Source organism: Grus americana, chromosome 2 (genome assembly GCF_028858705.1).
Source record: "Grus americana isolate bGruAme1 chromosome 2, bGruAme1.mat, whole genome shotgun sequence".
Lineage (NCBI taxonomy): Eukaryota > Metazoa > Chordata > Aves > Gruiformes > Gruidae > Grus > Grus americana.
The window spans coordinates 35182869-35206106 of record NC_072853.1 but is presented as its reverse complement, the minus strand read 5'-3'; the positions used below and the strand labels follow the sequence as shown (position 1 = coordinate 35206106).

The 23238-nt window shown below is 39.1% G+C and overlaps 1 protein-coding gene across 9 annotated transcripts in view; it reads right to left on the bottom strand.

Annotated features, from left to right (window-relative positions):
- The window catches only part of UBE2W (ubiquitin conjugating enzyme E2 W), a 48206-nt gene extending 26081 nt beyond the window's left edge, over nt 1–22125 (bottom strand). For 4 of the 9 annotated variants that reach the window (XR_008575675.1, XR_008575674.1, XM_054814821.1 and 1 more), the window contains exons 1-2: nt 22015–22080; nt 1126–1217 (exon numbers count right to left, since the gene is read on the bottom strand). Coding sequence is in view for 7 of the 9 variants with exons in the window: in XM_054814821.1 (XP_054670796.1) it covers nt 1126–1217; nt 22015–22029 (107 nt within the window). In the remaining 2 variants the exon portion in view is untranslated. Of the gene's footprint in view, nt 1–1125; nt 1218–1416; nt 1473–1815; nt 1973–16689; nt 16711–22014 lie in introns of those variants that run through there. The other 5 variants (XM_054814820.1, XM_054814818.1, XM_054814824.1 and 2 more) reach the window with 5 other exon arrangements.
- Between the last annotated feature and the right edge of the window lie 1113 nt (nt 22126–23238).

Here is a 23238-nt window from a genome sequence, read left to right as displayed (position 1 = left end):
GTTTTTTGTTTAAATGAAAAACACTTGGAATATTAGAGTCTTTTTTTCAGAAAATTTAAGTATTTTGCTTCCTAAAGAAAATCCAAAGTAAAGCAAGAAACACAAGCTGTAATTCAGCAGTTGTACAGTAGTTTATTATTATTTGTACCAAATTCTGGAAAGTGCTATTTCAATTTGTTTTAGTCATATTAATCCGCATGAACTATCACAAAACCCACATCATTTAAAAAGCAATAGCAGTGTTTAACTCAGCATATACAAAGCTAAGAAAAGCCTCGTGTAACATCATCTGAGCGCCACCACCAAAAGTGCAGATGTGAAGCAACATCAGAAATCAGGTCTATGTTATGTTTTTAAATTGATTCATGAATCAATAATATAGTCCAGAACATATAGCCTGAGATTCATACTTTTATACACGTTTACATCTGCTAAGAATTTTTAACATTTCCATAAAATTAAACTAAGAAAATTATCTAAAAGAAATGTCAACACAGTCTAAATCTTTTGAATTTCAGTCAATTTAAAAAAATATTTTAAATACCAGGAACAACACCTGTCCATTTCAATGGACAGAACAGAATATTTAACCATGTTTGTCTTTGCATTTTGCTAATCACAGAAAAAACTACAGTAGGAAGGAAAGTGCAAAGAAATGTCCCTAGATAACTTTGCTCTTTAAGAAGCTTCTTCCACTTCTTTTAGAGAAAGAAGGTAATGGAAATTATCAGCTACAAAATATACTCAACACAAATAATGGAGAAACTCTCAACCAGCCACTCCATTACTTCAATAAATTTAGAGGGCTTTCAGAGGTTAGTAGAGTAGCTATGAGAGATTGTTAAATTATTTTATTCCAAAATACGCAGAAGCTTTTACCAATTGACATTTTGTTAGACAATAAAATGCCTAAGAGAAATTTAATGAAATGACTATCCAGTTCCTGAGAGCGTCCAGCACATTACTGCAATATGCTCATTAAGTAGAGCGATGTTTCACTCCCTAGACTAAAAACAAAAATTCAGAATGTTACTTGGAATAAGTGGTGGAAGTGGCACGCAGAGGACACTTCATTACTTACACTTTTCAGCTTGATAGCAAAAATAAAACAGTATATATACTTACTGTGTAATTGAATTTTGTACACTCTTTTCATTTAGAGTCATTCCTGGAGGTGGATCATTTTGCAATGCCAATAGTTCTTTTTGTAATCGTTTCTATAAAGAAATAGTACAGAATATTTGAAATATAAAGTTCAAGAATAAACATGCAAACTAAAGTACATTTCATCAATTGTTGAAAAGTAAAAGGAATTTTATTTGAAAATTTAAATACAAAGTGAAACTGAAAGGTGAGAAAGAGGGAAGACTCCCCTGAAAAGTCAAAGGCAAAAAAAGTCACAGGACTTAAACTTACTTCTTTGGTAAAATGCAACGGCACCTACATTTGCAACACTGCTAAGTGAAGAACTGTTGCATTACGAAATACACAGAGGTATCCAGTATTCTGTCATATTACAAAGACATCAATTAGAGCTCTACACCTAGGAGTAAACATTTCATATTCCCCTGATAGCATCAGATTTACAATTAATTCTCCAAGAGTTTAACAGCACAACTCTTCCTTTTATCTGGCATCTGTGCAAGCCTTTGCCTTTTTCTAAATCATCCCAGAGGACAGAACACAAAACTAAAACAAGACTACATGACTTGCAGAACACAAATTATTTTCTAACTTTATAGTAACTGCATCTTGGAACCTACAGAGTTGTAATATTTAGAAAAGTGTTACACCAGTAGCTCAGGTAATTCTTACCTCTTTTGACAGGGATAAATCTGTATCTGCAATCAGCCGCTTCTATAACAACTACCAGAACCGTTTCTTACAATCTATGAAGCAAGGGAAATGCAACCTCTGTGAAGTGCTCTCATTGACACTGCTTTCAGAGTGTATTTTCTCCATATAAACAATTATGCAATATGTTTTGTCATTTCCAAGCCATCTAGATAACGGAAAGTTCAAGGCTTTCTCATTTCTTACTCTCCTGTTTCCCGTCAACAATTTTAGTGTTTACCGCCTACCAGTACACTTCCATCATCCTACTAGTTGAAATAACCTTACATAAGATTTAAGCCTGACCTAGCACTCAAGAGGAATAAATACATATGGTTGGGGGTTTAGTATCTAATTTTGATTCAACATACAATTTTTTAAAATGTAGGTTTATCACGCATTCGTAGCTGTTTCTTACTAATTTTCCAAACAAATTTTCTGATGCTTAGTAGAACTTAAAATCCACAGGAGAAAATAAAAAGTGTTTGTCAACACAGAAGTGATTCAGTATCTCATTAACACCTTTGAAATAGGACTACAATAAATTCAGACACACAAGTCCTAAAGAAAACACCCTCATACATTCACAATTTACATTTTGAAACAACTTTCTGTCTCTATCAAGCAGCCCTGAAAACTTGCTTTGGGTTTCTGTTTTGAAAGTTTCTGCCTCGAACCCAAACACACACTTTAAAAGCCTTTTATTTGCAAGCAATTAAATATGTTTGGAAGTGAAAAGTTCTATCATAAAAGAATTTTAAAGGCTGTTATAACTGGCATACAGATATAAACTAACTAAAAAAACAATGCTAGCATTTTTGTAAGAAAACTATATATGTTGCTAACAGTGAAAAACAGATTAGATTGCTAGCATTCACCTTTTGCTTTCTGCACAGTTTAAGAAAATTTCAGATTATAAACACCAACAGTGTTTAACACTACTATTATGAATTAAACTTACTATTATGAATTAAACTACAAAAGAACAAAGTTCCAAAACCGTTTGACAAATCCTGAATTTGAGGGGTAGAGATATTTTGAAGTCAATTCTCTAACACTTTACAAGACCATCATCAAATAAACCTCAATGGTAGTCAACCTGTGTATGCCTTGTCATATAGATCACCATATAGAGAAGTATTTAAAATATTTCAGAGATCAGAACCTTATATGCTAAGGGAAAATTAAAACTCTTTCCCTTATAGAGGAGATTTGGAAACATTAAGAAAAAAATAGTAAAGAACAAATATATGTAAGAACCGCAAATAATTCAGTAGTAGACCAACTATACAATTCTGTCTTTATAAAAAGGAGCCTAAAATCCATTTTAAAATTAAAAACCAGCCACATTAAGGTATCAGTATCTGATCAAACACAGCAATTTGAAAAGAGGAAATTTTGTTTGTTCTGTAACCTACTAAAAATTCCAACTTATCAACATTTAAAATACCTCATTTGAAGTTTGAACCTTTGACTCTTTTCTCTAGCAACCATCTTTTCAGTTTAATACAGCCTCACTCTTTTATCCATCTCCCCAGCACAAAGATATTCTCTCTGATTGCTTCACAGCTTTTCAGTTCTCATATATAATATTTATAGTTCTTTCTAAAAAAAAAAACCAAAACAAACCAAACAACTAACCAGTAACCCAAGGAAAAAAAAAGTGTACTTGATCAGCAGAGTACCACTGAAGTGCTCGGTTCCTCTGATCTTAAACATTTGCTAACACTGTCAGAGGGGCCTGTCCATTACATGCAAATAACGCATACAGATAACACATTGCTTCTCATCAAAAATGATCCAAAAATGCATCCCAGGGAAGTAACAGAAGATACTATTCACACTTTGGGTCAAAAGTATCACAGTAAACAGAATTGCATTTTTAAAGGTAAAAATGAAATTATCATTTCTAAGTTAGCCAGTTCAAACAAGTTTCAACATAAGTTCAGTCTGACCTGCATTTGCAGCTCTCGGTGAGAATATAAATAAATAAAAAACCCATCCATGTCATTCCCATATAAAGCTAAGAGGACATTCAGTAGAAAACAGATATGTTATCTGACTATTAAGCCAAAGAAACCAAACAATAGAAGTCCCCCAGAAAACCAAGCCTATAACATTGCTAGTGTTGCAATGAAATGAAAACAAGCTTTAGCAAAAAAATGTATCACTTTGAAATAAGGGAATCCACAAAGAAAACCTGACTATGATTACCTATTATGCATAGAAAACTCCAGTGCAATTCTGATTAACAGTAAGTTCCTAAGCAGAGCTCCACACTGGAAAGGTAGGGAGGGGATGCAGAGGTCAAGAAACTCACAGCTCTTCTGGACTTGTTCTTCATTCAGAGGAAATGTCCCAAACAGAACCAAGTATCAGGAAAAGCTGTTAGGCCCTTCAGCCTTATGTAACCTCTCTAACCCTATGTCTGTCTGAAGTATCAGCTGTGTTCTCCATTATACTTTGCCCTGATGGATTTCATGTATCTCAACGTTGCTCCCCTTCAGGGTAAGGCCAGGAAAAAACCAAACACAAACAAAAGCTCAAAAATTAAGAAGATCTCATCCCAGAATTGCAGGCAATCAGGACAGAAGACCAACAACTGCTATTAGAGATGGTACAGAATCCTTTTCATTTTTATTCTCTCCAGCTATATTGACTATCTTGGATAACTTCCCTTGAAATTAAACAGCAAAAATATAATTTTATAGTAAGTTCCTAGATTTCTCCAGTCCCCATAATGACAAGAACTCTGAAAGTGTTAGACAGCTAAAGGGGAAAACAATTTTAGAGATTTCAGCAGTATTACTCTAGCCACTACAGTCTAAAGAGAGAAGCAAGGCGAAGTCCTTACACGAAGAGAATTACTGTTATTGAACCAACTGATACACATTTAAGATGTGATACTTTTGGGAATATAAGTCCTTATTTGTTTGGTTTTGGGGTTTTTTTGTTTTGCTTTTTTTGTTGTTGTTGGGGTTTGTTTGTTTGTTTGTTTTTGGTTGTTGTTGGGGTTTTTTTCCCAACTGGAATAATAAAATATACTATCTGTTTTACAGTTCTCTACTATTTCATTAACCATGCCATACAAGTTAATCATACCTTATCTGATGAACACAGTTGGGTATCTTTAATAGGCCTTCACCAGACATTTTCAAAATTTGATTTGTTCTATCAGGCATCAACTCAATTATTTCTGTACAAACTAACAAACAGCTGCCTACAGACCTCTTCCAGAAGATGCTCGAGAGTACTCTATAGCAACTGAACAAAATTGTAGAGGGCATCACGGCCTACTAACCAGAATTCATTCAAATACTGATTTTTTTTTTTTTTTTTTAAGAGAGGGCCTAACTAATATTTAGAAAATTGTATTTTAATCAGCCTCTCTGATCAATGCATTCCAGTGTTTGACTATCCTCATGGTATAAAATGTTTCTTTTATATCTTATTGAAAGATCTCATGTTCCAATTTGTGTCTGTTGCCCATTGTCTTCCCACTGTGGCTCTGTTTTCCCTATCACCCTCCCATCAGGCTGTTATAGGCATCAGCAAGATCTTCCCTTTGCCTTCTCTTCTTAAGGCTGAAGAAATCCAGTCAGCCTCTCATTGTACATCACATAGCTCAGCCCTTAACCATCTTGGTGGCCATCTGTTGGACTCACTCCAGTACATCAATGTCTGTCTTGTTCTGGAACTCCCTAAAGACGGTACTCCAGATGTGGACTCAACTGACAGAGAGAAGGCAAGAATCGCTTTTCTCAAGCTGCTCGCTACAGGCTGGCACACACAGCCCAATATGCAGCTAAGGATGTTCAGAAAATTTGGAAGACACTCTCCAAAGATATTATGAAGGGTTTTTTTTTTTCCTTCCTCTCTCCCTTACCACAACTCAAAATAATTTGTCTCGTGCTGTGTCTCATTAATACACAAAACTGGATTATCGGGAGCCAGATCTAGTTTAAACAAAACCAAACCAAACAACAAAAAAACCCCACACAAACACACAACCTCTTAAATAAAGTCCTTGAAGGCCAGATTCATATAGTTTAATTAGGAAATTGAGCTCCTAGTTAGCATAGTAATTCAGAAAACATCTAAAGTTTAAATACAACTTGAAATTAATTCTTCAGTGTTTAACAATATTGTACTAGCTGACCACAGAGGTTACAAGGAACATTAATTTTCTCAGAGTAACACTAACCCTAAAGACTACTGTAATATCACGCACAAATCCAGAAACACACACTCTTTAACTTCAAGAGAATTCAGTTATGTACTTTTAAAAAAACATGATTCTGATATACCCAGCCCACACACGTTATGTACAAAAGGCATGCTGCAACTGTAAGTTTCTGAAATTAAGCATCTAAAAAGGAACAGTTTCAGAGGAGAAAAGCCTTCCTTGTATTTGACAGCTATGAATACAGCAAATTGTTTTTCTGGTACAAAATTCTTGAAAATAAACAGCAACATACATAGCAGGACAAAGTATAATGGATTAACACTTCAGACAATTTTAACTATCTCATTTACAGAATCCTATAAACGTAGGACTTGAAGATACGTCAGGGAAGTCACCTCTCCATCTTCCTTACATAAGGATGGATCAAAGATTCTTAAAATATCCTTGTAGTTAAAAGCCTTTAACATTTTCCACATCATCCTATCTCTTGCTTTTATAATTGGAAGAATTTTCTTCACAGTAAGAGATCTAGGTGAGTAGAATAAATTATGTTAAATTACTTCTCTTACTCTTCAGGGATATAGGAGAGAATTCTTTCACTTAGTTCAACTTCTCTCTCTCCCTAATGTTAACTAAACTAACCTCATAATTCTTTCAACTCCTCGTCCTCCAAGTATCATTTTCTAAGCATTTAATCTTTGCTGGTCTCCAGCTAATTCCTTAAATTGTATTTTTACATATATGTATTTATATAAAAAGAAGAATGTTTCATCATGACATTTACAGGAATATATTCCAAAGATTTATTTTTTCTTAGTAGCAGCACAATACTTTGGCTCACATTGTCTGCACACATAACTCAGAGCCTCTTCCACACAAGCACTGATCAGCCTGCTACTCATTCATATTTGTAGACTCCCATTTCCCCTCTTCTCCCTCTCTTAAATACTTTGTAGCTTTCTCTACTGAATTGCATGTTTTCAATTTTAATTCTCATTTTGCTGTCACATATGTATTTTGTAAGAACACTAATATGCCAATCATCCAAGCCACTTTCAGAAAGCATGAAAGCCAATGCAGATTGCCCTCAAAATATCCTTTGGTAGGTCCACTCAGCTTGACAGAACCGAATGCCGTCTCTGAATCAGACACCCAGTCGAAACAAGAGTGATTTTACTACAACCAAAGTACAACTGTGATACCTTGAGATGTGGTCTTTGTAGTTAAAAAAGAAAAAAAAATCCACTGATTTGGACCATATTTTTCTTGTGTGCTTATTCAAATGTCACACTACTGCAAGTCAAAAACATTTACACAGTCAGAATACAGCTACTGCTCCTCTTTCACAATAGTTACCACACACTAAGAAGAGCAAATCACGTTAGTTCAACGTGATTCTTCTTCTGAAATCCATTTTGGCTACTTTTTATCTATGTACTCACAAGTTAATTGTCTATTATATCTTATAGGCATCAGAAACTGTTTGGTCCAGTGATTTCCAGAAGCCACCCTTTCACATGATACTAGAAGAATAAAAACAGTATTTATCATCTGGAAACTCAAAGTAACTATCAAAAAACTCAGATTCAGTTGCTTAAACACTTAAACAAAAAAAACCTACCCCAAAACCTACACAGCTGAATCCTAGTGACTGACAGAATATCCAGTGCCTAAAAGGCATTGAATCTGCCCTTTGTTTGGCATGATTTACTGCCTCGTTATTCATTTAAGTACCTGTATCATCTATTCTTTGCTTTCCTTTTCTATTTATAGGCTCATCCCTTTCTTCATCTTTCTAGTGATTTATAAAAACCTTTCTAACACTTTTAAAATCTGCTAATTTAAAACAATGCACCACGCGTAAATTTCACTCTTATATGGTTGACCCTTTATTTCATATTGAGCTTCAGCAGTAATTACTTATTTTCACTTTTCTGTTTTGCACAAAGCCTTTTCAGTCTTCAAGTCATCACATAGCTCCTCACATAGCCATACTGACTTTTACTATATTTCCTCTATTTTTTCCATATTGAGACAGCTTGCCACTGTGAATTAGTATTTTCTTCTAGAAACCTGTAGCCCTTCAACACTCTTAATTATCAGGAGTCCTCCTTTATTTACAGATCTCCAGCTATGTTAAGACATGGTTATCTAAAGTCAATATCATTATTACTTTTGCTTTTCTTTCTTATCATGAACCAAGAATACCATTTTTTTCGTCACCTACTCAAGTTGCTTTCAGCCTCTCAACCAGTTCCTTTAAGACAAAATACAAGCTAGTGCAGCTACTCACTCCCACAACAAGCTCCAAACAGATATTTTCTGTACATTGACAGGCTCCTGTGAGTTGTGCTTGCTGTATTGTTCTCTTCACATCACAAGACCATCTTTCCAATGTTTCTGCTAATTCATCATAAAGTTTCATATATAAACTCCCTTCCTACTTGTCCACTTTCTATTTAAAGAGACTGTAAAAGAAAACACGGGTTGCAATCATGGAGTTATTTACAAAAGGGGGAATAAATGCAGGATGCACAGGCAATTTTAATTTGATCTTTTCCTTATTTTTGAGAGAGGATTTTATGTTTAAACACTCTCTTAATACAGCTTCCAAGTTTAATAAAAAGCATCAAATTGGTAAGAACATTCACCATCTAGAAGGAAACAGAACAGCAGAGTAGGAAGATCAGACACCTAAGACTGAGTAACACCACAGCCCTTCAATTAAAGGAACAACCAGCTACAAAAGGCAAAGAGTAGTGACATAACCAGTAGTTTACACAAGTATTTTCAAAAAAGTGGAAGTCTTTGAAACCAAGATTACTTACTTCACCAAACACCAGTTCCAAAAGAAAGTTTACAAGTAGCCAAGAAATGACTGACATAGCAATGGCTTGTATTCTGTTGCTAATTCTGTCAAATAGGATTTGTGCAACCCTTTCAGTTATCCTCCACAGATTTTCTGAAGTGTCAAGCTCATAAGACTTCTCAAGGCATACAGAGCAAAATTAAAAGTTTGGTTACTGTGCACCATTGAGCTAGAAGTTATGTATCATATAGATGTTTACTAACAGATACAAAAATCTTTTCACTGGTCTTTGTGTCCCTGTCAGCTAACTCAAAAGGCAATAACCTATATTCCTAAAGCATATATGGCAATATCATCATCACACTCCCCAAAACCAGGGATCTTTTTTCTGATTCCACCACTGTCATGGTTTAACCCCAGATGGCAGCTAAGCCCCACACAGCTGCTCACTCACTCCCCCCATGGTGGGATGGGGGAGAAAATCAAAGAGTAAAAGTGAGAAAACTCATGGGTTAAGATAAAGACAGTTTAATAGGTAAAGCAAAAGCTGCGTGCACAAGCAAAGCAAGACAAGGAATTCATTCACCAATTCCCACAGGCTGGCAGGTGTTCAGGCATCTCCAGGAATGCAGGGCTCCATCGTGCCTAACGGTTACTTGGGAAGACAAACACCATCACTCTGAACGTCCCTCCCTTTCTTCTTCTTCCCCTAGCTTTATATGCTGAGCATGATGTCATATGGTATGGAATATCCCTTTGGTCAGTTGGGGTCAGCTGTCCCGGCTGTGTTCCCTCCCAACTTCTTGTGCACCCCCAGCCTCCTCACTGGTGGGGTGGGGTGAGAAGCAGAAAAGGCCTTGGCTCTGTGTAAGCACTGCTCAGCAGTAACAAAATCATCTCTATATTATCAACAGTTTTCAGCACAAATCCAAAACATAGCCTCATACTAGCTACTATGAAGAAAATTAACTCTATCTCAGTCAAAACCAGCACAATCACAAACAAGGATCATACCCACAGACACAGGCAGGTAGACAGACTTTAACCACAAACCTCCACAAAGCAACAGTGCAGTCAAAGATATTCCCCTCCTCCGCCATGAAAATTTATCTAGCTCTTGTAGATACGTGACAATTACCTTCCTCAATGCCTTTAAAAGGAGTATCACAATATCAGGTGTCTATTTCCAGTTCTAAGCCCATTGTCAGAACTCTTGCAACAGCTCTGCCCCTCCCTTGAAAAACTGGAGCCTAGAGAGTTAAAGTTTAACAAAGCTATATGCAAACAAAAACATGTACAGTGAAAAAAAAGTAAGGCACCTTTAGTTATAGGGGTCACCACCAAGTACAAATTATGTACATATAGGTGAGAGCAACTAAGATAGCCAATAAATAGTTTCAGTTAACATATTATACTTCACAATTAGAGTAAGCAAAGCATACATGCACTGTTACATTGGCTTTTTTGATTAGCAGTAAAATATCCAATCAAGTTCAACTGTGTGCCCATACTCCTGGCTTATTATAACGTTTTTATTCTCAGTTCTGAGGAGATAAAGGTAAATCATACAAAGAAAATAAACCCAAACAGAGATCAATGCATACATTCAACTGCCTCATCTTTGCAACTCTTGAATATTCCACATTTTGGTGTTTCAAGAAATCATAGAATCATAGAATGGTTTGGGTTGGAAGGGACCTTAAAGATCATCTAGTTCCAAGCCCCCTGTTGCAGGCAGGGACACCCTCCACTAGACCATGTTGCACGAGATGTGCAATGTCTTAAATGGGTAATATCTTAAATGGGTAAACTAAATGATGAGCTATCTTAGCCAAATACTTTACCTGTGAATAACCCCTAATATAGACTTGAAAGTCTATTTTACAGATTTTCCTTTTTTTTTTTTTTTTTTTAAAAAAGAGAAAGGAATAGAAAAGCTGAGTTGTTTACACCAAAAGGAGATTCAGTACAAGACAGGATATATTAAGAGCAGTGGTAAGAGTTTCATAGAAGACAGCTAGGGGAAAAGCAATTTCTTCTCTACCAATAGAGCACAAACCTACCAGTAAAGCAAGACATGGAACATGGGAAAACAGCTTCTGTTCATTTCTGCTGGAAGAAATGTTCCATCACCACACCTTCTTTTACCACTAACACCAGCTCTGATGGGCAATTAAGCGGGAATGCGGTGGCCTTCTCACCTGGAGTGGTAGAGATTACTAGCCATGCTCAGTTAGGCAGTATCATGAGGATATGAAGAAGGTGAAAGATGGAACAGTAACTTCACAGACTAGGAAGCATGGGTGTCCAAAACACCCGCATTTGAATTTTGTTAGAAACCTTCTTTTTCCATACATTCAAATTCACTTTTCTTTTCTGCGATGATGTAAGAAAGGAGTAGCCTTCCAAGACCAAGCTTTCCTAGACACTACAAACTCAAATCTTTATGTGGCTTGGAGATCAAAGAGGAAGAAAAAACTAAGTGATAAATAATTAAAAGTTAAAAATTAATCCCACAGGGGCTCCACTCTTCTACTTAATGTAGGTAAAGCTGCTGCACCCTAGGGAAACCTAACAATATTTCTTCAGTAACTACTAATGATTCTTTTCCACATCCAAAGACTAAAATGTACCCAGCAAACCGTTAGCACAAAAGCACTGTAAGTATTATGATGAAGTCCTGGCAAGAAATTTACATTTCACTCATAAGCTACAGGCTGTCACCCCCTCCCCCATTCAAGTTACAAAATGTTTGACAAAAAAAATCCTTTCTGTTTTGAAGAAGTTTTTACATGCAGGAGAGGGATTTTTTTTTTTCCAAGCACTCCCCGGCTGAATGAAGACAAACAGTAACCTTGTACCAGAACAGGAGGAGTTGTTAACAGGCTACAACAACATTGTTACACCACCACCACATTGTTTCATAATCAAAGCTGTTACCAGTCTGTTAGTACAACCTACTAGCCTGAGAGAGTTAAGACCAGTAACAACTCTATTTTCAGCATTTTGGTTCTTCCATTCACACATTTCTTACTGAAAAGTATCTCAAATCCAAAATATGAAGGTGTAAACACTGGATAGACAGTCTAGCTTTTCAAACAAAACTCCTCTACAGAAAATAATTTTTAACAGTGCAAGCATTGCTGGAACTGATTGCATGTTACACCTAACTTTAAATACCAAAAAGCTCTCAAAGATAAGGGAAACAAGGTAAAGATTAAAAACAGTGACATTTAAGAAAAAATTACCTGCTACGGTCCATCTTGCTACTGAAGAACTATAAAGAAAAGATGAAAGAGTTCCTACAAATTAAAAAAAATCCTTTGTTTCCTAACCAATCAGGTCATTCACGAAAGCCCCCGCAGAGTATATCCCATTATTCAGGCAAAATCATTTGGCCCGGGTTCCCAAACTCACAAACCATCCAGATACTTGATTATCACAATCCTGGGTGATTTTTTCCTAATGAAATTTCTTATGGTAAGATTTAATCAAGGCTGCAGGAAGGAAAGATAATTACCTGGATGTGCCAAATTAAAGCTTCAGCAGGACACATAACAAAACAGCTTCAGAAAATACTCTGTCCATAAAAAATAATACCAGGATTTGAATTTGAAGAATTGTTTTTCAGTTTTATCTATTTTTGGCTGAATATCAGGTTTTCAATCTGTACTGAGAATGCAGAAGCAGATTAGTCTCCTCCTCCTCATTTCTAATAAAACATGTTAACATCTGGCAACCCAGTTCTAATGTTATTTTCCAAGATCAATCCATACTTCAAGTCCTGAATGTCAGGCATTTTGTACATTTCTCTCTTTTTAAAGGAACTGAAAGGCAATGCATGAATCTTTTAATGAGCTACTTACAAAAAAGTTTCCACCACTAATCTTGCATTCTTCTGAGCATTTAAACATTTCATTAGGTTATAGACTTGGGGTGGGGGGGGGGCAAGGGTGGGAGGAAGGATTGTTGATTTCTCAGTTTGATAACAGAACATTATCTTCACATGCTCCAAGATATTCTAAAATATTTGACTGGAAGGTCAAAGCAACACAGCCCTCTTCTACAGGGAATAATATGCTTGACTTAAACTCACTAAGAGACAAGTGAAAAAACCCTGGACAAAAGGCAGCTCCCGGGAGATCTAATTGCGGCCTTCCAGTACCTGAAGGGGGCCTACAGGAAAGATGGTGAGGGACTGTTTCTCAGGGAGTGTAGTGACAGGACAAGGGGTAATGGGTTCAAGCTGAAGGAGGGTCGATTCAGATTAGATGTTAGGAAGAAATTCTTCACTATGAGGGTGGTGAGGCACTGGAACAGGTTGCCCAGAGAGGTTGTGGATGCCCCATCCCCGGAAGTGTTCAAGGCCAGGTTGGATGGGGCTTTGGGCAATGTGGTCTAGTGGAGGGTGTCCCTGCCCATGGCAGGGGGTTGGAACTAGATGATCTTTGAGGTCCCTTCCAACCCAAACCATTCTATGAATATCAACCTGAAATCAGAACTACAGTATAATTAAAGATAAACCAATAACTACACACAGACACATAAAACACTCTGTATAGAATCATAGAATCATTTAGGTTGGAAAATACCTTTAAGATCACAGACTCCAACTCTTAACCTAGCACTGCCAAGTCCACCACTAAACCATGTCCCTAAGCACCACATCTACACATCTTTTCAATACCTCCAGGGATGGTGACTCAACCACTGCCCTGGGCAGCCTGCTCCAATGATTGACAACCCTTCCGGTGAAGAAATTTTTCCTACTATCCCATCTAAGCCTCCTCTGGTGCAACCTGAGGCCATTTCCTCTTGTCCTTATTGCTTGTTACTTGGGAGACCAACACCCACCTGGCTACAACCTTCTTTCAGGTAGTTGTAGAAAGCAAGAAGGTCTCCCCTCAGCCTCCTTTTCTCCAGGCTAAACAACCTCAGTTCCCTCAGCCGCTCCTTGTAAGACCTGTTCTGTAGACCCTTCACCAGCTTCACTGCCCTTCTTTGGACACACTCCAGCACCTCAATGTCTGTCTTTGGGGCCCAAAACTCAACACAGTACTCAAGGTGTAGCCTCACCAGTGCCGAGTACAGGGACACAATCACTTCCCTACTAGTCCTGTTAGCCACACTATTTCTGATACAAGCCAGGATGCTGTTGGCCTTCTTGGCCACCTGGGCACACTGCTGGCTCATATTCAGCTGACTATCTACCAACACCCCCAGGTCCTTTTCCGCTATGCTGTTTCCCAGCCACTCTTCCCCAGACCTGTAGCATTGCATGGGGTTGTTGTAACCCAAGTGCAGGACCCGACACTCAGCCTTGTTGAATCTCATACAGTTGGCCTCTCAGTCCATTGATCCAGCCTGTCCAGATCACTCTGTAGAGCCTTCCTGCCCTCAAGCAGATCAACACTCCCGCACAACTTGGTGTCATCTGCAAACTTACTGAGGGTGTACTCGATTCCCTCATCCAGACCATTGATAAAGATATTAAAGAGAACTGGTCCTAATACTGAGCCCTGGGGAACACCACTTGTGACTGGCTGCCAACTGGAGTTAACTCCATTCACCACAACTCTTTGGGCCGAGACATCCAGCCAGTTTTTTTACCCAGCCAAGCGTATGCCCATCCAAGCCATGAGCAGTCAGTTTCTCTAGGAGAATGTTGTGGGAAACAGTGTCAAAGACTTTACTAAAGTCCAGGTAGACAACATCCATAGCCTTTCCCGCATCCACTAATCAGATCAGCTAGTCACAGGAGATCAGGTTGGTCAAGTAGAACCTGCCTTTCATAAACCCATGCTGACTGGGCCTGATCATCTTGAGTGCCATCACACAGCATGTACAGGACAATCAGGTGATCTCCTCCATAACCTTCCCTGGCACTGAGGTCAGACTGACAGGCCTGTATTTCCCCAGATCCTCCTTCCGACCCTTCCTGTAGACGGGCATCACATTTGCTGACCTCCAGTCAACTGGGACCTCCCTGGTTAGCCAGGAGTGCTGATAAATGATGCTAAGTGGCTTGGTGAGCACTTCCACCAGCCACCTCAGTACCCTTGGGTGGATCCCATCCAGCCCCATAGACCTGTATGTGTCTTAAGTGGCGTACCAGGTTGCTAACCATTTCCCCTTGGATTATGGGGGCTTCATTCTGCTTCCCTTCCCTGTCTTCCAGCTCCACAGTCCAAAAAGCTTTTTGCCAGGTAATCAAATTTTTTACAATGAACTTGTCATTTTAAAGCAAATTAAGCAAAGCCCACTAATGAAGAATAAAATGAAAAAGACAGCTAGTCATCTGCTTTATAAATGGAGTCTTCAAATGTACCAACACCCAGCACAAGCCCCACGCAGTACTAAAAAGTCAAACAATTTTATCTTTTAAGGACAAGAATCTGGCATTACTTGAACTGCTTCAGTTAAAGAAATGAATTTAAGACAATAGCAAGGGCTGGCACAATGAGGGCAACCATATGTTTACTGGGGAATTTCTCACCCTTACAAAAATCATTCCAAAGGTTGATAATAGAGATAAAATGCTGTATTCTGACAAAAAGCACTTTGAAAAGAGAAGGGGCAAAATGTTGCAAGCTATAAACTGTAAAAATATTTAAATACTCATCAAATCTATATCCCTAAAAACAACAGGGAGATAATTTATAACTTAGGAAACCTCAGTCCATTCAGTTTCCTTGTCCCTTTTCATTATTGCCCACCAATTTCTAATGAAGAAGAAACAAATAACTCTATGTGAACAAGCAGCATCAAACTATGAAACATTTTATTCCAGCAGACTTTGAGAGACAGTATTTGCTATACTCTGTAAACTATTATGAACATTTATTGACATATATACAGGATTTTTTTCTTGAGGCTGATCAAGCAATATTTTTAATTAAGTTGAATAAAAAGGATGACAAACAACTTTGTAATCACCCAAGGAGAAACAGAATTATTTTTCAATACTGTGTATGAAAGGATGAATAGCTGGTAGTCTCAATGAGATTATTAATTATCAAAAATAAGACGTCTCAATTCCTCAAGTGCAAATGATGGGGTTCCCTCCCTTCTTTCCCTGCCACCCCAGACTGATACCTGTTTTTCATTCCAGTGATTAAGGTCACCTCAGAGGAAAAACAAAAACAAAGAAAAAACCTGCAAAGGCTGGCACAGATTCCAGAATACCTTTTTCAACACCCTCAACTCCAAAAGCAGGCAGAATACAGGTTACCTGACCTTCATTCTATCACTAATGATTGCTTACTGGCTCTTCTTATTTTAAAACAACTAATCTATTAACTTTATTTTCATTTGGTTTTTTAATAAATGAAATTGTAACAGGTTTAAATGAACATATAGTATTGTCTAGTCCTCCCTTCCAAGGGGAAAAACCCAACTGACAATTCTGTCACAGTCCTTTGCTACTTCAAAACCGTGCAAGATGCACAAATTTTTTGTCTCCAAGTACCAAGCAAAAGACCTTCATCGCCCTCTTCCCCAGTGGAAACTTTGGCCTGCAAACTCCTTGAAAACTTACCTCTTGGTTGTAAACCAAGGCTACAAAAGAGACATGATCATTATATCAAACACATTTGTATTTGTTGAACATAGCCATAATTACGGGTAAGGTCAATGGAAGTTGTGCCTTCTCTCTTTCATATTAATGAGGGTAATTTAATCACATAATCTCCAGGAGTACCCACCAGTATAGCCTATACCTGTATATTATATACCGAAGATCCTTTAGTATGAAAGCCTTAGCTCAGTAGAATTTGAGCAAACAATTAAAGAAAGTGCTCGATCACCGAGTTTCGCACATTGTTTGAGCTAAGCTGCTTTAGCTTATTAATTACAAACTCACAGAGCTTTCCAAGGGAGCAGCTTAACAAGACAACATTCCCTGGCTTTTGCAAATCTATTGTCTTCTCTTTTCCCCTTCTCAGAGCTTGAATAGCTAGGGCTAAAAGCAAGTACAAGACATTATCAAACTCTGAATAAAAAATATTTACAATCAACTGGAGTAACTATTCTTTACAATAAATATCTGCCTGCTTTTATTTTCCTGGTTTAAATCATACGCATATTCATGAGATAGCAACGTTCAAAGAGACAAAGTTGAAAGCATTCATGGTTTATAATTTAGCTATGTAGTTGGTCTGTTTAGAAGAAAAATCTGCTGATAATGCTCAGGGACACTGGTTTCAGTAAACTTGTCTACTACTGTTTTCTCAGAAGTGAATCCTTCCATTCTAGCTCAAAAATTGTGCAGATGCTGCACAGCAAAGTGTTTCCCAAAATTCTATTTACACAAGCAGATACAAAACCAAGCCAGTAAGACTCCTTAGGGCCTGAAGTCGTAACTTTGATTTTATTTATCATTACTGACTTAAAGACTATAAATTTTAAGCTTCATTTGATATTCATCTCACTTTAAAAGTTTATTAGAAAAACTCCCCAAGATTAAACTAGCTCATCGTGGTAAAATAATTATAAATTTTGCATTTATCTTATTTTACTTAGCATGGCAATATGCCAAAGCTAATATACCACATATCAGTACAGACTGATAACTGAAGGTTACATAAAGGACTAACAACCTCTTAGTGGACAGGAGAAATGCTTTTTATTCTCCACTCATTCTGGTCTCAATCATGGTACTTGCATTTTTCAGTTTAAAAACAATTGAAATTTTAATCTTCAACAGTATTTCACCAATGGCACCACTAAAAACTTCAAGTTGTTACTGACTACCAATAATTTCTTTGTGTTTATATCCCAGAATTAGTTATATAATTACTGTAACCACTCATTTTCTTTTTCTTTTTAAGTATTTTATTTGAAATAACATGAATCCTGTACTGTGATGTTTAACAGTACAGAATACATGTGCATCATCATTTAAGTTCCAGTCGACTGAAAGCTTTCCTCACTTAAGGCTGGGTTTGTTGGGATTTTTTGGAAGATATATTAAAAATAGTTTAGAACTTTTTCCTGAACAAAGCTGTCAAGTAAAGAGAAAATTATTTCTAAATTATTAAGTAAAAATGCTGCCAATATTGAAGAAAGATTAAGCAATTGTCCTGAGAACAGCTGGAAACACAGAACTTCCACTGAGACTAGAAGAGCAGGTAAAAGAATAGAACCAAGGAAGTTTAACTGGATGTGGGTATAACCCAGAGCATAGTATTTTCTTATGGCTTGTATACTCATCACCTACCCCACTGGCTGAAAACATTGGGGTGAAACCTGTGGGAAACTTTTGTATTGCTACTGGCTTGTGTTTTGTGATAAAAGTTCCTCAAGCTAACATGAATTCTGCATTGTCATCTAGTACAATAATTTTATTAAATGCCTGTTTAGACATGCATTTCGAAAAAAAATCTATTGCTGGAACAAGACTTTTCAAGCAGCACTTTTTATTTTGATGTGTGCATGTATTTGATAGTGGCTCACCAACAGGCAGTTTTCAAGGGCAAAAAAAAAAATTCTGATAATACAAGCACATGGTGAAGGCTAACATTCTACACCCTTTACTAAAGCTGTTCATGTCACTAATTACATTAGCTCTGTATTTAATCAGACTTAAATATCTACATGTACAAATCTCATGTGCCTAACTTTAAAGGAAAGACCAGAGGTTACTTTGGTGATAAACTGCAAACCTAAAACTGCTCCCATAGATGTGTTTGTCAAAGCTGTTTAAATATGTACAATCATAATTCACGGTTTGAAGTAACTTGGTATTAAAAATGAAAGGAGGGGAAAGACAAAATGGTAGTAATTAAAATGTCAGCAGTTACGGATAAAGTCAATATTTCGAGTTTAAGATGCAAATAGTTGATATCTGTAGGTTGAGGAAAAGGCCTTAAGTATCTAACACTTTGTACAGCAATGATATATTTTCTGCACATTTTCAAGCGAACTTCCTTGTTTCTATTTCTTACCTGCTCTTCTATTCTTAATGTAAGTTTGGTGTTTCCAGCTGTTCCGAGAACAACTGTTTATTGCTTATTATTTCTTCAGTATTTACAACATTTTTATGTTATGTGTAGCTTTAAGACTTCAGATTACCATACCTAAATTTCTAAAGCAAACCCATTCTACTCATCTACACTAATGACAACTTTTCAGAATATTTATGGGGGCTTTTTTTCAGGAAAAAGTTGCACAAGCTTGGGATTTTTCTGGGAAAAACCTTGAAAAAATGCTTTTCCTTCAAGGTTTGTTTGGGGGTTTTGTTTGTAAGGGAAAAAAATATCATTTGCTTAAAGTTATGCAAACCAGGTTTAAACCAATCCAGCAGCGGCAAATCAGCCACCACTTTGGACAACACTGTGGTTAGAAAAGAAACAGGATCTTGTCAACATTGGCTTCTATTATTCCAGAAAAAAAGCGTTACAGAAAACTACCATTAAACAATGTCCTTGCAGACAAAGATCATAACAAGTTTAAATAATACCCATAAAGGCTCAAACTCCCAAGTTTTACAAGTTACTACGCGTCAACTGAACCCCAGTAGCTCTTTAGGTTGATGTTCATTGGCAAATAGAGGTGATTTGGACTTAGACTGATCAGATAACTCTAGCTTTAAGTTAATCAGAGAAATTTCAGTAGATCTGTAAAAATAAGATGTAGTTAACACAGCGCATCCTACATTGCTGTATAAAATTATGGCAGTTTAAGAAGTAACTAAAACTTAATGTACCAATATATCATTCTTATCAGAAATATAAGTAATACTGCCATAACAATACAGTGATAGACTACTGGTATAGTTAGAGACCGCAATGAGTTGCACAAACATTTCAGTTAAACATTGGGTATTTAAAAACACTGTATAGAATCAGAAAAAGGATGTCTCCTTTTTATGTCAGGCAACTTACATATTAAATGAACCTGAACTGAAAAACACTTAAAATTATATACAACAGCTTCCTTTGCAAAATGTTTTTTGCACTGAAAATTCAAATGTTAATTAATAGAAGAATTCAGAGCTCACCTGGGAAGGTGTCTACTATTGAGATACTTACTAATTTTACAATTCACTTACTAATTTTTCATTTATGCTTCCTGTTTATTTTAAAAAGAAAAAAAATCCCAGACAATTTGCTAAACTACATTACTAAATTCATAGTTTACTAAACTCAGGAAAAACTCATCTGAACAGTCTACAACTAGAAACACGTAAACAAAAAAACCTCCACAAATTTCCTTGAATCTCACATAAAAAAACCCAATAGAACACCATTTAAAAGAAAAAAGTGTAATCTTATAGCTGGTATTTCTAAAATGAAAGCAATTACAACATTAGACTTACCATGGCCATACTTTCAGGAAGTGAGTACTACCCTCCACATATAACTTACCTTACTTTTAGGCAACATTCGTCATTCATGTATCCTAAACAACCTCACTTAATTTGTAATCATTATTTCCCCTTTACAGAGGGAGCAAAAGGAATGAGGGTGAGGCAATCAGTAGAAGGTCATTTACCAAGCCAGAGATAGCAACACAGCACAGGTTTACAAAGTCCCACAGAGTGACTCCTTCAAGCTTCACCACTGTCTTTTCCCTATAGTTTTCACAGTTTTATAAAAGATACTGCATAATAAAATTATTGCCTCTATTTTGCAGTTATGCTTGTAAAAGTCTGAACATTAAGAGCATTACAAAAATGCATTTGACAGAGCTGATAAAATGAAGGCAGATCAGACTATCTGTCTAAACTACTGCTAAATGAAGAACATTCTGTACAGTATGTTCAAGTTCTTGATCCCGTTTCATTTCAATAACTCGGAAAGACACACCATGATTTTTTTATGCTTCTGAACTTCATGAGCAGAATTTTTACCCCATAAAGTTCAATGCTTTGACATTTAAACTCCTTTCAGCTATGCTAAACTCAGGCTATCAGGACAGTTAAACTAATTTCATTCAATTTGTCCACTCTTTCTGGGCTGTTCCATTACTAGTGACCAAAAAAAAAAGTTTTACTGAACCAAAACCAAAAACAAGAACGAGTAAAGAAGCAGTTTGAGAAAGCAAGCAGAAGTGCTAGATCATCCAGATCTGAAAACAAAATGGAAAACTGTAAAAATTCAAGGAAAAGCAGTGCAGTTACAGGTGAAATAAAGAAACACATGGGCCACTGCCACAAAACCCAGTGATTTTTTTTCTCCTGCCCCAGTCACAATAAATCACCACCCACCCAAAGCAGCACACAGTGAAAGTGATCCATTCCTCTAGAGCAATTTCTGCAGCTCCTATTTAAGAACTCCTTCGGAGAAGGCATGAATAAATAATTCAGCTGGAAATACCTGTCAAGCAGCAGGATGTTTCATGCTACTGTACCTACAGCAACCCCATCCAACCAAGTAAAACCAGACGTTATTTGTCCACAGGACTGACACCACACTACAATCTCATTTTATGGACAGAAAGAGGACCCCACGGGCACACGGCTTGGGATAAAACTTGTCTGTCCCAGCCCCCCCACACCCGAGAATTACAGTGCCGTAACCCCAGAAACGCCCGGGAAGACTGAGCTGTTGGTCACATCCTTCGACACCGTCCTCACGGTGTCATCGAGGGGATCTCCCTGACCCCCCGCTACGCTGTGGCCACACCGCCGGGGGACTGGGACGAGCCGACCACCTCTCACGGCGGCCAGCGAAGCCGTGGCCCCCTCAAACCCTGCCGATGGGAAGAGGGATGCCTTCGCCTTCCCCTCGCCTCCCCAGGCAGAGGGGGCATCGCTGCCAATCACCCCCTCCCCGCGAGGCAACTCGCCCCCCACCCTCCCGACGCCCTCCCCCGCGCGCCATCCTGCCCCGCCCGCCCTCACTTGCGGCTCCCTCCTCCCTCTCCCCGCCGCAGCTGGAGCCCGGCCTCGCCCCTCACAGCCTGCCCCCGCGGATCCCGGCTCCGTCCCGGTGCCAGGCCGGCCCTACCCTACCTCCTCCTGCACTTCCCGGCCCCGCCGAGCGGCCCCAGGTCCCCCTACCCTCGCGGCAACGCCAGAGCCGCCGCGCAACCGACCCCCTCAGCCGCTGTCCTAGCGGTTGCTCCGCCCGCACCGCTCTCCAGAGCGCACCACCACGCACAACAACCGGGGAAGCATCTCTTCCCGGCTCCGGGCCCCCGCCGCCGCTGGGCCCCCACCCCGGCTCCGCCGCAGGCTCCTCACCTGCATAGACGCCATGATGGATCCTCCCCCTCCCCTCTGCGCCGCCGGCCCGGGCCCACAGAGACGCAGCGCCGCGCGCCCGTCCCCTCCCCGCCCTCCACGGTCACGTGCCCGCCCCGCCGGCCGGCCGGCTGCGCATGCGCGGATACAGGGCGGTGCGGGCGGGCGCCGGGCCGGCTCGGGAGGCGGGTGGGCGGGCGGACATCGGATGTGGGCTCGGGCTCCCGCCGCCGCTCCCGCCCTTGCTGGCCGCGGGAGAGGCCCCTCGCCGGCTCGGTGCGCCCATTAGGGGTTTTACCGGTGCTGCCCTGCCTCTGCGCGCCAGGCGCGGCGAGGCGAAGCCGCGCCGGGCTGCCCTGCGGCCGGGGAGGGAGCCCCGTCGTCTCCTGGGGTGGGTGCGGGCCTCAGGGCCGGCCATCACCGGCGGCGGGAGGGGGCTGACTCCCCGCCCGTCCTCTCTGTGAAAGGTTTTTAGATCTGCACGTCCAGAGTCTTCAAGGAATTTAGTTAATGCCGGCTGTGCCCTTTTATGGGTTTCTGCGGGCTCCCCTCACGTCTGGTGTGTCCTGGCGGGAAGGTCGGATTAGGGATCCGCGGCAGGCCCGGCCCTGCTCCATGGGCTGGTTTGGTGTGAGAAAAGGCCTGCCTGCGACCTGGGGTGATGAAGGGCGCTCCTGGCGAGGGGAGGTGTTTCTCTGTGCTTCCCGTGCTGCTCTGCCACAGGTCTGCAGTCTTCAGATAATCTGATTTTTCTGCAGTGGTGGTTTGGTGACATACATTTCCAAATTAGCATGGGTGTATTTTAAATGGATTCTACATTTTCCTTTCCTGCACTGGAATAGCTGTCCTTTGCACTGGATGGTTTTGTGGTAACTGTGTAGGTGAAAATAAACAAGCACCACTAATGAGAAGCAACCTGCGTGTAATGAAATTAAGGCACTTGCAGAAACACTTTTCATAAAGCAGTTATTCCAGCTATAGTATTTCAGACCTAGCAGATCCTTAAGATAAACCTACAAAATGTTTTTCCAAAGACAAACATAAAGCTCATAATCCTAGTGGATATGTAAAACCAAGGATTTAATAGAGATACTGATTTTGTAGCTCTTTATAATCTCCATCTCCCCTCTGATCTTGCTGTACGTTCTGAAAATGTTGGAGTACCTTAATCTGTGCCTTCATACCCACACTTTCTGATGATGCTAAAGAATCCCCTTGAGTCAC